Source organism: Lemur catta, chromosome 16 (assembly GCF_020740605.2).
Source record: "Lemur catta isolate mLemCat1 chromosome 16, mLemCat1.pri, whole genome shotgun sequence".
Classification (NCBI taxonomy): domain Eukaryota; kingdom Metazoa; phylum Chordata; class Mammalia; order Primates; family Lemuridae; genus Lemur; species Lemur catta.
In genome coordinates this window covers 14221593-14239490 of record NC_059143.1, presented here as the reverse complement: position 1 = coordinate 14239490, position 17898 = coordinate 14221593, and the positions used below count along the sequence as shown (strand labels likewise).

The 17898-nt window shown below is 36.4% G+C and overlaps 1 protein-coding gene across 3 annotated transcripts in view; it reads left to right on the top strand.

Moving 5' to 3' along the window:
- Nucleotides 1-17898, top strand: part of USP14 (ubiquitin specific peptidase 14) — a 50831-nt gene that overhangs the window by 29681 nt on the left and 3252 nt on the right. For all 3 annotated transcript variants that reach the window (XM_045527983.1, XM_045527985.1, XM_045527984.1), the window contains 6 exons: nucleotides 209-289; nucleotides 649-734; nucleotides 1534-1648; nucleotides 6316-6381; nucleotides 6535-6627; nucleotides 8426-8554. In XM_045527983.1, the coding sequence (XP_045383939.1) occupies nucleotides 209-289; nucleotides 649-734; nucleotides 1534-1648; nucleotides 6316-6381; nucleotides 6535-6627; nucleotides 8426-8554 (570 nt within the window). The remainder of the gene's footprint in view (nucleotides 1-208; nucleotides 290-648; nucleotides 735-1533; nucleotides 1649-6315; nucleotides 6382-6534; nucleotides 6628-8425; nucleotides 8555-17898) is intronic.

Sequence of the window (17898 nt, the reverse complement as noted above, 5' to 3'; positions counted from 1 at the left end):
CAGAAAGTATCTGTTGGATGAATGAATAAACTATTCTGGAATGCTTTATCTTTTTTGAAGATCATATAATACCTAATTTGGCTTAGTATTTTTAAAGAAGAAAAGACAGCTTTCTCCCCTAAGGAAACAGTAATTATTTTGGAAGGATTTTATAGAACAGATACTGTCACTGCCAGGATTACTTTCAGTGTCGTTTTTTAAACTGTAGGATGCGAATGAATGCTGGGTACAAATGATGCGAGTATTGCAACAGAAATTGGAAGCCATAGAGGATGATTCCGTTAAAGAGGTAATGGAAATATATTTGTGATTATAGACTTTCATTATACCTTAGCTTTTTTTGTCCCCCCCCAAAAAGGCTTGAAATAAATTCATCTTAATAGGGAGATATGTATTTGAATACTTTAGACGCTTAATCTGCAGTCAGAATTTGAAAGCTTATGTTTGACATTTGAATTTAGTGTATTTATTAATCTTAATTCATTGGGCATCTATAATCTCTTGTTTAAATAGTAGGATTTTACAGAAAGGGACTACATTTTAAACAGCTTAAACATGTGTTACTAAATTTAGTTGTATAGAAGGAAATATACGTTAATATCTATATAAAGTAAAATTGCAATTTTTATTTCATTTTCATTTTTACAGACAGATTCTTCATCTGCATCAGCAGTGACGCCTTCTAAAAAGAAAAGTTTAATTGATCAGTTCTTTGGTGTTGAGTTTGAAACTACGTATCCTTATGAGCCAAGATTTGTATAGACTGTATTCATAACTTACTAGAAGTAAATAGCATAAATAGCATAGTTGGCTGATTGGTGTGGTGGGTAGGGCAGAAGAAAAATTCTTCAGAGGTTTTTATGCCCCCCAAAATATAATGGAATTAGGAATTTGGAAAAATATACCCGTTGGAGTGACCTTGAAGGTTAGAATAGGATACTTACTATTTTTGAATAATATTATTTTCTATATATTGAAGGATATTCAATATTTTTTCCTAAAAACATTGTTAATAGTCTACCTCATTAATTCACCTCATAGAGAATTAATTTTTAGTTGTATAAAATGGAGTGTGTATCAGTTAAATTATATACATGAGACTGAACCAATTCATAAATCATGAATTTAGGGAAGTACTATTTTCTAGGTCATGAATAGAAAAAATTAGAAAGGATTTCTGTTTATGTATCTTTGGGTTGTTAAGACCATTTTAAAACCAAACTAAATACCAGCTTTTTGTTTAGAGTTTATTGCAGTTTATCTTAAATATACATTTGTATATTAAATGTATATTAAATATATATATTTAATATACACTTATTAAATGTATATTAAAAATAAGTATATTTTTTATAGAGTTGTTGGTAGCCAAATGAGCATTCTTCAATATGTTGAAATGAATCTCTATTGGGAGACCAAAATGTTTTAAATAACAATGAATGATACTGTTAATACCATTAGGATAATGTTACATTCAAGATTATTTAACAGATCAAATATCTATTGGCATATTCCTTATCTTATTTTATAAAGAATGAAATGTACAGAATCTGAAGAAGAAGAAGTCACCAAAGGAAAAGAGAATCAGCTTCAACTTAGCTGTTTTATCAATCAAGAAGTCAAGTATCTTTTTACAGGACTTAAATTGGTAAGGACAATTATAATGATCATTATTTGTGAATTCTGTATTTGTGAATGTGCCTACTTGCTAAAATTTATATTTAACCCCAAAGTCAGTACTCATTGTGCTTTAATAATAGTCATTTATAGACACGTGCAGAGCAGCACAAATTTTGAGTTGCCTGACAAACATGGTCTCAGCTGAGGTCAAACATGGCAGTACTCTGCCTTCTTGTTTCAGCTCTCGTGCTGTAAATAAGTATCCTTTTAGCAGTAATTTTAGTGCCATGTTTTTTCATTTTTGTGCTTTTTTTTTTTTTTTTTGGTGATTTTGCTGTTTAAAATTACCGCTAAACATAGTACTGAAGTGTACTGTTTTTTGTTCGTAAGTGCAAGAAGGCTTTGATGTGTGTTACCAAGAAAATACACGTTAGAGAAGCTTCATTTGGGCCTGAGTTGTAGTGCTGTTGACTGTGAGTTCAGTGTTAATCAACACTATAGCTGTAGAGGAAGTAAGGTGACTTTAAACAGAAACACACATAAAACAAGGGTATGTACTGATTGGTTGATGAAAGTGTTTTGACTAGAGGCTTGCAGGAACCTAACACTGTATTTCCTCTAGGAGCAGTGGTTCAGTATTTATTAAATCAGTGCTCGTGGTATCTTTGTAGAACATAACTACTATGAATAACAAAAATTAACTGTATAGTTGGAAATCAAACTTGAACTAGCTTTTTGTTTCATGGACAAAAAATAATTCAAACTGAAAGATACTTTAAGAGATACACATACTCCCCAAACCATACCAAGTTAATAAGGCAGCAAACAAAACTGTTGTATTTTATCAATCTGCTCATTAGCAGAAGTCTACATTTTATGTATGTGTATTCTTTAGTATGGCACTATAAAAAAATATGAATTGAATAACGAGAGAAGCAAGTTCTAGCTCTGGCTCTGCCACAAACCAATTAAGTTAAATTCTAGGGCCTAAACTGCACAACAGCATGATGGCAGAATGACTCTATGACCTGATTTGCACAGCACAATCCCAGTTTGCATCTCATAATTATTAATATACCCTCATTCACTTTGCAAAGTGTCCTGGTTGTGTACATGGTTGTGTAGCCTAACAAATATTGCAAGATCTTTTATTTATCAGTATGGATATTTGTCACACTGTAAAGTAGCACCTAATGCTTTGATCTGTGCCTTGCTTTATTTTAGAGCACTCAAGAAATGTTTGTGGAGTAAGAGATTTAATTTTTCCATAGAGATAGTTGTTTTCATGGGCCCTATAACTTACTTGGACTAGTAACTTTTTTTTTTTTTTTCTTTTTGAGACAGAGTCTCACTCTATTGCCCAGGCTAGAGTGCAGTGGCATCAGCCTAGCTCACAGCAACCTCAAACTCCTGGACTCAAGCGATCCTACTGCCTCAGCCTCCCAAGTAGCTGGGACTTACAGGCATGTGCCACCATGCCTGGCTAATTTTTTCTATATATTTTTAGTTGTCCAGCTAATTTCTATTTTTAGTAGAGACTGGGTCTTGCTCTTGCTCAGGCTGATCTCGAACTCCTGAGCTCAAACGATCTGCCCGCCTCGGCCTCCCAGAGTGCTAGGATTACAGGTGTGAGCCACCATGCCTGGCCTGTACTATTAACTTTAAGGAAAGTTACTTAATCTAAGCTTCTGTTTTCTTACATGAAAATGATAGTAATTAGAGAGTCGAGTGGATTAAATGACAGTTCATGTAAACCTGTGGACTACCAAGTCTCTGCTTTTAACCATTAATGGTGACCATATAATGTACTGTCTAAACCAGGACACTTTGCAAAGTGAATGAGGGTATATTAATAATTATGAGATGCAAACTGGGATTGTGCTGTGCAAATCAGGTCATAGAGTCATTCTGCCATCATGCTGTTGTGCAGTTTAGGCCCTAGAATTTAACTTAATTGGTTTGTGGCAGAGCCAGAGCTAGAACTTGCTTCTCTCGTTATTCAATTCATATTTTTTTATAGTGCCATACTAAAGAATACACATACATAAAATGTAGACTTCTGCTAATGAGCAGATTGATAAAATACAACAGTTTTGTTTGCTGCCTTATTAACTTGGTATGGTTTGGGGAGTATGTGTATCTCTTAAAGTATCTTTCAGTTTGAATTATTATCTTTTAATAGTTTTTAAATGGCAGTTCATGTGATGCTACTGATTTTAAAGACACTGGTAATTGGGGTTGTTTATTTTAAAAGTTAGCCATTGTAACATCTAGATATTTGGAGAACGGCCTGGAGGGCAGAAATTAAAAACATTTTTGTCAGTCCTTTTTCCTGTCTCTTCTAGCCATGACCAATAAGGACATGATTTTAAAGAAGAAAAGTGGTAGTGCAGCAAAGTCAATGAAATAAAATGAGACCTTTGAATAAATCTTCTTTACGGAGGACTAGCTTGGGCACAAGGGGGTGGGGTTGATAGCCATTGAAGTGGGGCAAGGATTATATCGATAAACAAGATGATTTGCTGTCAGGGGCCTCCCATCTACAGTTTGGGGTAAGGCTGGCGAGGGGACAGGTTAGTATATAAAGACATAGGAAGAAGGAGAGAGTGATATTCTTTGCTTTGTGATACTGAGCAGAGAGTTTTGGTGAGGTGATGATGACTTTCAAGAGAAGTTAATTTGAAAGCACACAAATACCAGCTAACCACCAAGAGTTCAGTCACATAAATCATGATGTGCAAGTTTCATGACATCAAAAAATGAAATAGGCCGGGCGTGGTGGCTCACGCCTGTAATCCTAGCATTCTGGGAGGCCGAGGTGGGTGGATTGCTCGAGGTCAGGAGTTCGAGACCAGCCTGAGCAAGAGTGAGACCCCCGTCTCTATTAAAAATAGAAAGAAATTATCTGGCGAACTAAAAATATATATAGAAAAAATCAGCCGGGCATGGTGGCGCATGCCTGTAGTCCCAGCTACTTGAGAGGCTGAGGCAGGAGGATCACTTAAGCCCAGGAGTTTGAGGTTGCTGTGAGCTAGACTGACACTACGGCACTCTAGCCCTGGCAACAGAGCGAGACTCTGTCTCAAAAAAAATAAATAAATAAAATAAATAAATAAATAAAAAATGAAATAATAAATGCATGGAGTTGAATGCCTTGGCAGAGATTCTCCAGAACGATATTTTCTTCATAATTTTGTAAAATTACTGGAAAACTAAATATACTTGGAAGTTCTAGATGATAATGGATTGGTGATAATAGGTATAACTTACCCGATGAATAGCATGGCACCAGATATACTTTCTTGAAAAACATATATTTTTGAGATGTATTTATTTTCTGTACTAAGATGCTATTAGTATTGCATGCATCTGCAGTATGCATCTATTCTAAGATGCTTTATCGTAATTTTTCTGATTATTCTTGAGTAATTTTGCTCCATGTTTCTCTATTTGCTGCTGAATAAACTTAGTTAAATGTTAAAAAGCTACTCCTGAATGATTCCTTCTGTAATGTGATTAGTAATTTTTAAAAATCAAACTTTAAAAAATTATTACACAAGTATAACATGCTTAAGCATTAAGTTTTAATTCTAATTTCCTTTTTTCTTAAAGCAGAGCACAGTAGTGCTAACTTTTTAAACAAAAAGTTAGAAATAGTAGATGATATTCATTGAACATAGTTTTATTTCATAGTTTATTAAACAGAGCCAAATAGTTTCCCAGGTTTCTACATGTACTAACTTGGATAGTTCTAATACTAACACTATAATGTAGATACTATTACCACCTTTTGCAAGTTATGCCCAGAAGGGATAAATACCTTTAGTGTTTCATAGGCTGTAAGAATTGGAAAGGCAATCATGATGGTTAAGATTTAATTTCCCACATCTGTTAGATTAACAGGTGTCTTCTGTATTACGACTTTTCTCAAATTTAATGATAATTGGTAGCTGTTGGAACATTTTTATACCTAAAGCATAACGAATCAGTTTCCTACATTCTTTTAATTTTCCTCTAGTATGAATATTCTGATAATTCATAGAAGAATGACAGAAGGCTTTGTTATGTTATATGAAATATAGTATAAATTTTCTGAGCGTCATTTGGGTCATAATTAAGAAACTTCAAACATTATTTGCACTCAGAGGAGTTCACACTGGTATAAATCATTTGATGTCTTATCAGAATTGAGCAATATCTAAAAGTCTTTCCATGTTGTCATTATTCAAATTGTTTCTCAGTGGTATAAATCCATTGACGTACTGTATGTTCTCTATTAAGTGGTGTTAATTTTTAAAGAATTAGAGGTAGGATTCTGTATTACAGAAAAAGTTCTTCAAAACTAATGTTTGGGCTGGGCATAGTGGCTCATGCCTATAATTTTAGCACTCTGGGAGGCTGATGCAGGAGGATTGCTTGAGCTCAGGAGTTCGAGACCAGCTTGAGCAAGAACAAGACCCTGTCTCTACTGAAAATAGAAAACTTAGCTGGGTGCTGTGGTGCACACCTGTAGTCCCAGCCAGTTGGGAGGCTGAGGTAGGAGGATCGCTTAAGCCTGGGAGTTTTAGGTTGCAGTGAGCTATGATGATGCTACTGCACTCTCGCTGGGGTGACATAGTTAGACTCTGTCTAAAAACAAACAAACAAACAAACAGACAAACTAATGTTTGGTCTTCTGTTAATGTTCTTTTTTAGAGACTTCAGGAAGAAATCACCAAACAGTCTCCAACATTGCAAAGAAATGCCTTGTACATCAAATCTGTAAGTTGTGTAGTTCCTTTTGAAATTGAATTCCATTTCATTGAGAGATTTCCAGTTAGTTAATTTTACCCAGTCTTTGTTTATACCACAAGGAATTAAAAAATTGTGTGATATTTGAATGTGATAGGATTTCTTTCCATTTTCTCTCCTCAGTCCAAGATCAGCCGGCTACCAGCTTACTTGACCATTCAGATGGTTCGATTTTTTTATAAGGAAAAGGAATCTGTGAATGCCAAAGTTCTTAAGGTTAGTAATGAACTTTAGTTTGTTTTTAAAATGTAATTCTTTTTTTGGGGGGGGGGCAGAGTCTCGCTCTGTTGCCTGGGCTAGAGTGCCGTGGCGTCAGCCTAGCTCACAGCAACCTCAAACTCCTGGGCTCAAGCGATCCTTCTGCCTCAGCCTCCCAAGTAGCTGGGACTACAGTCATACACCACCATGCCCAGCTAATTTTTTTTTCTATATATATTTTTAGCTTTCCAGATCATTTCTTTCTATTTTTAGTAGAGACGGGTCTTGCTCTTCCTCAGGCTGGTCTCAAACTCGTGAGCTCAAACAATCCACCCACCTCGGCCTCCCAGAGTGCTAGGATTACAGGCATGAGCCACCGCGCCCAGCCTAAAATGTAATTCTTGAAGGCAGTCTCTAACTTACAATGGGTTTCTTTATTCCTCTTTAGGATAGTTAAGCTTTCTTTAAAGTATTTAGAGGAGTTATTAACATTAGACAAGTGATTCTTAAGCAAGAATGTATATTGGAATTATCTATTATCCTTTTTATTTATTTTTTATTTATTTATTTATTTGAGACAGAGTCTTGCTCTTGCCCAGGCTAGAGTGAGTGCCATGGCGTCAGCCTAGCTCACAGCAACCTCAAACTCCTGGGCTTAAGTGATCCTCCTGCCTCAGCCTCCCGAGTATCTGGGACTACAGGCATGCGCCACCATGCCCGGCTGATTTTTTCTATATGTATTTTTAGTTGGCCAGCTAATTTGTTTCTATTTTTAGTAGAGACGGTGTCTCGCTCTTGCTCAGGTTGGTCTCGAACTCCTGACCTCGAGCAATCCACCAGCCTCGGCCTCCCAGAGTGCTAGGATTACAGGCGTGAGCCACTGCGCTCGGCCTATTATCCTTTTTATTTTTAATTATACTCATGCTTGGCTTCTCCCCTTTAGCCCCAAGCATCTAATTAAGTCTTAGGTGGGGCCTAGGGTATTACAGATTTCAAAAGATTTATAGATTGTTCTGTTGGATCTCCTGTACTGTCCGGGAACACTGACCTAGACCAGATACTCAGCTTTAAAGATACTAATTCAGGTTTGGGGGTGAGAATGAGGTAGGAGATAGTATAACACACTGCACTATATTGTAGGTGGTGCCTTTCTTCCAGGTAAAAGGAAAGAGTTAAATCACTGGTGCCCAAAGAGTACTTAAATTATAATCCCTTGTTAGGAGCCAGCCTTATGATCTGTGTGGAGCTATAGCTCTGCTACAAATCCACAGAGTCCCTGATCCTTGAGAGAGGCATATAATTCCAGCCTCATGAGCTGAAATTCGTAGTATATTTTCCAACATACTTAGTGTTGTATGAGGTTAAATGAGTTTAAGCATCTACAGGTGTTTAAATATTTATTACTATGTTACTGAACTGTATCACTGTTATTTCTGTGTAAAGTTGTATTTCAAACGAAAAAAACCCCATTCGTAAGTTGACTGCATTTTTGGGGATCTGTTTCCACAGCAACTCATCTAATACTTCTGAAATTTCTTCTGTCATGTAAATTTTGGTACCTCCTCTGTGGTCAGTTTTATGGGTTAGCCTATTTAATGAAAAAATATATTTTGAAAATTTCTTGCCTTAAAAAAGTTAGAACTTGATGATTATTCTTGAAGATAAGCACTAAGGTGTTTTCAAGTGCAGATTTCCAAGTGATTTTCATAGATTTTATTTTCAACTTTATTTGTATTATAAAAACATTACTTTTAATGTGTGATAGGTATTCTAAATAACTGTGTTTATGCATTTTTTCTTTTTGGTTTGCATATAGGATGTTAAATTTCCTCTTATGTTGGATGTGTATGAACTATGTACACCAGAACTTCAAGAGAAAATGGTCTCTTTTCGATCAAAATTCAAGGATCTAGAAGATAAGAAAGTGAATCAGCAGCCAAATACAGTAGGTTCTTATGCTGACTTTATACTCTTAGTATTTTAATCTTTGATCTGTGCTCAGCAGTTACTTTGTATTGTTAATCTGCTAGTAAAAATGGATGAACCTACATTATAATTAGCAGATATACACATCTTACATATATTGGTGCAAGCTTTTAAAGTTTTAGGTGGATTTTAGCATAAGAAACAAGAGTTTTATGTACAATGAGTGAGTCCTTGACGGTAGAATAAGCTTAATATTTTCTTTGCCCCTATAATCTATAGCTCATATTACTTTTATATTTATCTTCTCAAAGCACTTCATATAACATTTTATCTAATATTCTCAGAGTGTGTTTATTATTTTCCTTGTAAGGCATAATAGAATTATTCCCATTTTTAGATGGAATTGGAGGAGGCACAGAATATTGATTAATTTACGCCCACTGTGACAACTAAGTCATATCTTTTTTTTTTTTTTTTTAAGAGACGGGGTCTGTCACTCAGGCTGGATTGCAGTGGTGTGATTATAGCTTACTGCAGCCTTGAACTCCTGGGCTTAAGTGATCCTCCTGCCTCAGCCTCTTGGGTAGCTGGGACTATAGGCCACAGACCGCCACATCTGGCTAATTAAAAAAAATTTTTTTTGTAGAGGCGAGGTCTTGCTGTGTTGCCCAGGCTGGTCTCAAACTCCTGGCCTCAAGAGATCCTCCTTCTTGGCCTCCCAAAGTGTTGGGTCTACAGGTGTGAGCTACTGTGCGTGGCCTAAGTCCTATCTTTTAATAGATGCTTCTGGTATGCCTGTAACTGCTAAAATCATAGCCATAGCAACTTTATATTTAATAAATTATATTTTAGGTTCAGATAAGGTACAGGTGAATAATATGTTGAATTTTTTTTCTTCAAAATGAAAAAGATTTTCTGGTAACTAAAAGTAAAGTTTTGAAATTAAATTCTGCCCCTCCCAAAGATTGGGGCATTGGTATACCCCATCTGGGGGAGCAGAGCTTACCACAGAGACATGAGATTACCTCAATAACTGTCTCCTCCATGTGAACTACAATCAGTGACAGAGGGTAATCCCATAGCTTAACACAGTGCCTTCCATCTCAAGCTACTGCAGGGCAGTGGAGTCATACCCACAAGTGCGATCCACCAACTGGGTGCTTAAGCTGGGGGACTAAACTTACCTAGTCTCCATTGGCAAGAGGTGAAGACAACAGGTCAGAGGTAACCCAACTTGCTAAAATGCCCCTAAGGCAATACAGGACCAGCCCACCTCTCCCCAGCACTGTCAAAGAATGACCCTTGGGGATACACCAGTCCTAGCACCCCCAAGTAGCCTGATGAGAAAGAATCAGCGAAAGAATGCAGGAAACATGAAAGGTCAGAGAGAAAAGTCACCTCCAAAAGAAATCATTAGATCCTTAACAATTGACACGAACTTAAATGATTAAAATGACAGAGGAAGAATTCCGAATATGGATTGTAAGAAAACTCAGTGGAATTGAAGAGAAAATAGAAACCCAACACAAACCACAAGAACAATATAGGAAATGAACGAAAAATTCTCTAAAGAAATTGACATGTTACGAAAGAACCAAACAGACATACTGGAAATGAAAGAGGCATTCAAGGAAGTATAAAACACAGTGGAAAGCCTTAAGAACAGGGTGAATCACGCAGAGGAAAGAATCTTAGAGCTTGAAGATAATGCCTATTTGCTAAACAAATCAGATGAAGAAAAAAGAACACAGAAGGAAGACATGAAAACAACATACAAGAAATGTGGGATTATGTAAAGAAACCAAACATAGGAATTATAGGCATACCAGAGAGAAGAAGAAAGTACACAAGGGCTAGAAAATCTATTTCTTGGAATAATGGAGGAAAATCTGCCTGGCCTGGCCAGAAATCTAGATATTCAGGTACAAGAAGCACACAGAGCTCCTGGGAGACTCAACATGAAAAGGCAATCACCACGTCTCATAGTTATTAGGCTGGCCAAAGTAAACACAAAAGAGGCAATCCTTCGAGCAGTAAGACGAAAACAGCAGGTGACCTACAAAGGATAACCCATCAGACTAACTGCAAACTTCTCAACTGAAACCTTGCAAGCCAGAAGGAACTGGGGACCCATACTCAATCTTCTAAAACAGAATAATGGCCAACCTAGAATTCTTTACCCAGCAAAACTAAGTTTCATTTATGAGGGAGAAATAAAGACTTTCCCGGACAAGCAGTCACCAGTGAAATTTGCGAAGACCAGACCTGCCTTGCAGGAAATACTCAGACCTGCATTATACACTAAACAGAGCAATAGACACCTACCAAAGTGAAATAAATCAATAGTTAAAGTCCAGAATGCTGATTCCACAATGGCTTGAGAGGTAAAACAAAACAATAAGAATTTATCCAACAGTATGAACAGAAATCTACCCCAAATATCAATTCTCTCAATAACTCTGAATGGCTTGAATTGTCCACTGAAGAGACATAGACTGGCTGAGTGTATTAAAAAACACAAGCCAAGTATCTGCTGTCTCCAGAAAATACATCTGACTCAAAGAAGCGCTTTTAGACTCAAGGTGTGAAGGGTTGGAAAACAAACTTCCAAGGAAATGGAAACCAAAAGAAAGCTGGGGTAGCTATTCTTACACCAGATAACGTAAACTTTAAAACAGCAAAAGTAAAGACAAAAATGGTCACTATATAATGGTGAAGGGAAAAATCCAACAAGAAGACTTAACAATTCTTAACATCTATGCTCCCAACCCAGAAGCGCCCAGATACATAAGGCAAACTTTGTTTGACCTAAATAACATGATAAACAGTAATGCCGTAGTAGCTGGGGATTTCAGCACCCTGCTGACTGAACTGAACAGATTCGCCAAGCAGAAAATAAGCAAAGAAACAGTGGACTTAAACAGAGCTCTAGAACAAATGGGTCTAATAGACATCTATAGAACATTCCACCCAAATAAAGCTGAATGTACATTCTTCTCATCAGCTCATGGAATTTTCTCTAAAATTGATCACATCCTAGGCCACAAATCAGATCTCAACAAATTTAAAAAAATAGAAATTATACCAGGTATCTTCTCAGACCACAGTGGTATAAAATTAGAGATCAATTCCAACGGAAACACTCACCACTTCACAAAGTCATGGAAATTAAACAATCTATTGCTGAATGACTGTTGGGTCAAGGAGGAGATCCAGACAGAAATCAAAAGATTCTTTGAATTAAATGATAATGAGGACATAAGTTATCAAAATCTGTGGAATACAGCAAAAGCATTCCTGAGAGGAAAACTAATAGCATTAAATGCCCACATCCAAAAGACAGGTCACAAAGCAACAAATTAATAAACCATTAAAAGGAATTGGAAAAGGAAGAGCAAATCAATCCTAAACCCAGCAGAAGAAAATAAATAAGATCAGAGTAGAACTAAATGAAATCAAGAACAAAAGAACTATACAGAAGATTAATAAAACCAAAAGTTGGTTTTTCGAAAAGTTAAACAAAATTGACAGCCTTAATGCTAGATTGACAAGAACTAGAAAGGAAAGGATTCTAATAAGCTCAATTAGAAATGAAAAGGGAGAGGTCACTACAGACATCACGGAAATATAAAACATTATCTTTGAATACTATAAAAATCTATAGGCCTGAAAACTACAAAACGTAGAGGAAATGGACAAATTCTTAGAAACACCCAACCTCCCTAGGCTCAGTCAGGAAGAAGTAGAATTCCTGAACAGGCCAATATCGAGAACAGAAATTGAAGAAGCAATTAAAAATCTTCCAACAAAAAAGTCCTGGACCAGATGGGTTCACACCTGAATTTTACCAAACTTACAAAGAATAATTCATACCTATACTGCAGAAATTATTCCACAACATTGAGAAGGATGATATCCTCCCCTACGCATTCTATGAAGCCAGTATCACCTTGATACCAAAGCCAGGAAAGGACACAACAAAAAAAGAAAACTACAGACCAACATCCTTCATGAATATAGATGCAAAAATCCTCCACAAAATCTTAGCAAACTGAATCCAGCAGCACATCAAAAAATAATTCATCATGACCAGGTGGGCTTTATTCCACAGATGCAAGGATGGTTCAACATATGCAGATCTATAAATGCAATTCACCACATGATTAAAAAGCAAGAACAAAGACCATATGATTTTATCAATAGGTGCAGAAAAAGCATTTGACAAAATCCAGCACACTTTTATGATAAAAACTCTTAACTAAATAGGCATAGACGGGACATACCGTATAATTATTGAAGCCATATATGCTAACCCCCCAGGCAATCATACTGAATGGGGAGAAATTGAAAGCATTCCCACTTAGAACTGGAACCAGACAACCTTGCCCACTGTCTCCACTTCTATTCAACATAGTGCTGGAAGTCCTTGCCAGAACAATCAGGCAAGAGAGGGGAATTAAGTGTGTCCAAATGGGGGCAGAAGAGGTCATACTCACTCTTTGCTGACAATATTATATCTAGAAAATCCCAAGGATTCAACTAAGAGACTCCTGGAATTGATAAATGAATTCAGTAAAGTCTCAGGTTACAAAATCAACGCACACAAATCAGTGGCATTCATATATGCCAGTAATAGTCAAGCCAAAAATCAAATTAAAGACGCAACACCTTTCACAATGGTATCAAAGAAAATTACGTATTTAGAAATACATTTAACAAAGGAGGTGAAAGACATATATAGGGAGAACTATGAAACACTGAGAAAAGAAATGGTAGAAGATATAAATAGATGTAAAACCCTACCATGTTCATGAATTGACAGAATCAATATTGTTAAAATGTCCATACTACCTAAAGTGATCTACAGAATTAATGCAATCCCTATCAAAATACCATCATCATTCTTTACAGATCTAGAAAAAATAATTCTATGCTTCATATGAAACCAGAGAAAACCTCGTATAGCCAAAGCAATCTTAAGCAAAAAGAACAAATTGGGAGGCATCAGTCTACCAGACTTTAAGCTTTACTACAAAGCTGTAGTAACCAAAGCAGCATGGGACTGGCATAAGCACAGAAATATAGACCTTTGGAAGAGGACTGAGAACCCAGATATAAAACTATTCTCATATTGTCATCTAATTTTTGACAAAGCAGCCAAAAATATACACTGGGGAAAAGAATCCCTATTCAATAAATAGTGCTGGGAAAACTGGATCCCCACCTGTCACATCTCAGAAAAATCGACTCACAGTGGATAACAGACTTAAACCTAAGTCATGAAACCTTAAGACTTCGAGAAGAAATTGTTGAGAAAACTCTTACAGACATCAGCCTATGCAAAGAATTTATGAAGACCCCCAAAACAATCACAGCAGCAACAAAAATAAATAAATGGGACCTGATCAAATTAAAAAGTTTCTGCACAGCCAAGGAAACTATCACGAGAGCAAACAGACAACCTACAGAATGGGAGAAAATACTTGCATACTACACATCTGATGAAGGGCTGATAACAAGAATCTATATAGAACTTAAGAAAATTAACAAGAGAAAGTCAAACGACCCCACCAATAAATGAGCAAAGGACATGACAGAACCTTTCCAAAAGAAGACCAAATAATGGCCAGCAATCATATAAAAAAGTACTCAACATCTCTAATCATCAGGGAAATGGAAATCAAAACCAAAATGAGATATCACCTAACTCCATTGAGAATGGCCTTTATAAAAAGTCCCAAAACAACAAATGCTGGCGTGGATGTGGAGAGATAAGAACACTTTTACGCTGCTGGTGGGACTGCAAATTAGTACAACCCTTGTGGAAAGTAATTTGGAGATATCTCAAAGAACTAAAAATAGAAATACCATTTGATCCAGCAATCCCACTACTGCCCAAAGGAAAAAAAGACATTTTATAATAAAGACATTTGCACTTGAATGTCTATGGCAGCACAATTCACAATTGCAAAGATGTGGAAACAACCCAAGTGCCCATGAATACATGAGTGGATTAATAAAATGTGGTATATGTATACCATGGAATACCACTGAAGTACGAAAAACGGTTGTGAACTAGCACCTCTTCTGTTATCCTGGATAGCGCTTGAGCCCATCGTTCGAACTGAGGTATCACAAGAATGGAAAAACAAGCACATGTGCTCGCCGTCAAATTGGTACTAACTGATCAGTACTAAGGTGCTCACATGGAAGTAATATTCACTGGGTGCCAGTCACGTGGGAGCGGGGTGGTGGAGTGGATAAACTCACAACTGATGGGTGGGGTGTGCACTGTATGGGGGAAGGGCAAGCTTGTAGCCCTGGCTTGGGCGAGACAAAGGGATTATATGTAACCAGAATTTTTTGTACCCCCATAATATTCTGAAATTAAAAGAAATTAAATTCTGCAGATTACTATTTGTATGTGTGTGTTTGAAAAGCAATTTTTAAAAAATTAAACTTTATTTTGAGATAGTTATAGAATCACATACAGTTATAAGAAATAATGCAGAGATCCTTTTGAGTACTTTTTACCCAGTTTCCCCCAGTGGTAACATTGTGTAAAACACTAATACAACATCACAACCAGGGTACTGACGTTGAAATAGTCACGATACGGTACATTTCCATCACCACAAAGATCCCTCGTACTCGCCCTTTGCAGCCACAGGCCCACTTCCCTTCCGCCCTATGCCCTCCTTAATTCCAAGCAACTACCAACCTGTTCTCCATTTCTATAATTTGGTCATTTCAGGAAAGTTATATAAATGAAATCAAAACTCTTCCATTTTTTAATGTAAACTTTTGGGACTGACTTTTCTCTCTCAGCATAATTCTCTGGACATTCATCCATGTTGTGTATATCAGTAGTTCCTTTGCTTTTATTGCTGAGTAGAAGTCCCTGGTACAGATATACCATAGTCTGCATTTGCCTATTGTTCACCTATTGAAGAACATCTGGATTGTTTCTTGTTTTTGTCTATTGTGAATAATAAAGCGGCTGTAAACATTGGTGTCCAGGTTTTAGTGTAAACATAAGCTTCATTTCTCTGGAATGGATGCCCAAGTGTACAGTTGCTAGATTGTACATGGTAGTTGCATGTTTAGTTTTTCAGGAAATGCCAAGTGTTTTCTGGAGTGGCTGTACCATTTTACATTCCCACCAGCAATGTGTGACTGATTCGCTTTCTCTGCATTCTTGCCCACATTTCGTGTTATCACTATTTTTCATTTTAGCCATTGGACGGAATAGAGTTTGTAGTATCTCATCGTGTTTCCCTGGTGGCTGATGCAGTTAGTCTTCATGTGTTTATTTGCCATTTGTATATCCTCTTTGGTGAAATGTCTCTTCTTGTCTTTTGCCTGTTTCTTAATTGGACTGTTTGTTTTTTCACTCTTGAGTTTTGAGAGTTCTTTATATTCTAGACACTAGTCCTTTGTTGGCTATGTGGTTTACAGATATTTTCTCTTTCTGTAGCTTGTCTTTTCATCCTCTTAACCTAGGGTCTTTTGTGTAGAGAAAAAGCTTTTTAATTTTGACAAAATCTAATCTGTTTTTTCCTTTGGTTCCTTGTGCTTGTGGTGTCATATCTAAGAAACCATGGCCTAGTCCAAGGCCATGAAGATTTACACCTATGTTTTCTTCTAAGAATTTTATAGTTTTGGTTTTTCTATTTAGATCTTTGGTCTATTCAAGGTTAATTATTTATATGGTGTGAGATCTGGTCCAAATTCATTCTTTTGCATCCAGTTGTCCCAGCATCATTTTTAAAAATGGCTGTTCTTTGCCCATTGAATTGGGCACCTTTGTAGAGAATCAGTTGTGTGAGTATATTTCTGGACTGTTTTTCTTTTTCTTTTTCTTTTTTTTTTGAGACAGAGTCTTGCTCTGTCGCCCTGTGGGGAGTGCAGTGGCATTATCATAGCACACTGCACCCTTGAACTCCTGGGCTGAAGCAGTCTTCTTGCCTCGGCCTCCTGAGTAGCTGGGACTAGTGGCCATGATGCCCAGCTAATTTTTCTATTTTTAGTAGAGATGGGGTCTTGGTCTTGCTCAGGATGGTCTAAATGCCGGAGTTCAAGCGATCTTTCCGCCTTGGACCCCCAGAGTGCTAGGATCACAGGCGTGAGCCACCGCGTCCGGCCTGGACGATCAGTTTTATCCCATTGGTCTGTGTGTCTTTCCTTATGCCGGTACCGCACTGTCTTGATTACCTTAGTTTTCTAATAAGGCTTGAAATTGTGCCGTGTCAGTCCTCAAACTTTGTTCTTCTTTTTAAAGATTGTTTTAGCTATTGAGTCCCTTGTATTTCCATATATATTTTAGGATCAGGTTGTCCATTTCTTCAAAAAAAGTAATTGGGATTTTGATAGGGATTGTATTGAATCTGTGGATCAATTTGAGAGCATTGCCATTTTAATAGTATTAAGTTTTACAGTCCAGGAACTTGATGTGTCTTTCTGTTCATTTAGGTCTTTAATTTTTTAATACTGTTTTTATAGCTTTCAGTGTACAAGTCTTATACTTTGGTTAAATTTTTTCCTAAGTAGTTTATTGTTTTTGATGCTTTTGTAAATGGTGTTTTAATTTCATTTTCAGATGTTCATAGCTAGTGTATAGAAATGCAATTAATTCTTGTGTATTGGTCTCATATTCTGAATTTATTTATTAGAGTTTTTTTCCCCTCTTTTATTTTTTGGAAGAGATTATATAGAATTGTAGAATTGGTGTTAATTTGTTCTAGACATTTGGTAGAATCCTCTGGTAGAACAGTCTGTGCCTGGAGATTTCAACTTCAGGAGTTTTAAAATTACAAAGTCTATTTCCTTCATAGTTATAGGGCTATTCAAATGATCTATTTCATATTGGATTTGTTTTGGTAGTTTGCGTTTTTGCAGAATTGATCCATTTCATTTAGCTTGTCATATTTGTGTGTCATTGGCACTAATATTCATTTGTTAACCTTTTGAGGTCTGCAGGGTGTGTAGTGAGATGTGTCTCATTTCATTCCTGGTATTGGCAATTTGTGGCTTTTTTTCCTTGCTTGAGAATTGTTAATTTTATTGATCTTTGCAAAGAACTACCTCTGTTTTGTTGATTTTCTCTATTTTCTGTTTAAAATTTTATTGATCTCTGCTCTTATTTTATTTCTTATGCTTTGTGTTTATTTTGTTCTTTTTTTCGTATGTTTGTAAGGTGGGAACTAATTACAAATTTTCCCTCTTTTCTAATGTATACATTTAGTACTATAAATTTCCCTTTCAGCAGTGGTTTCACTGTAACCCACAAATTTTGATATATTGTATTTTCATTTTCGTTCTGTTTCTTGTATTTTATTTCTCTTGAGACTTACTCTTTGTGGA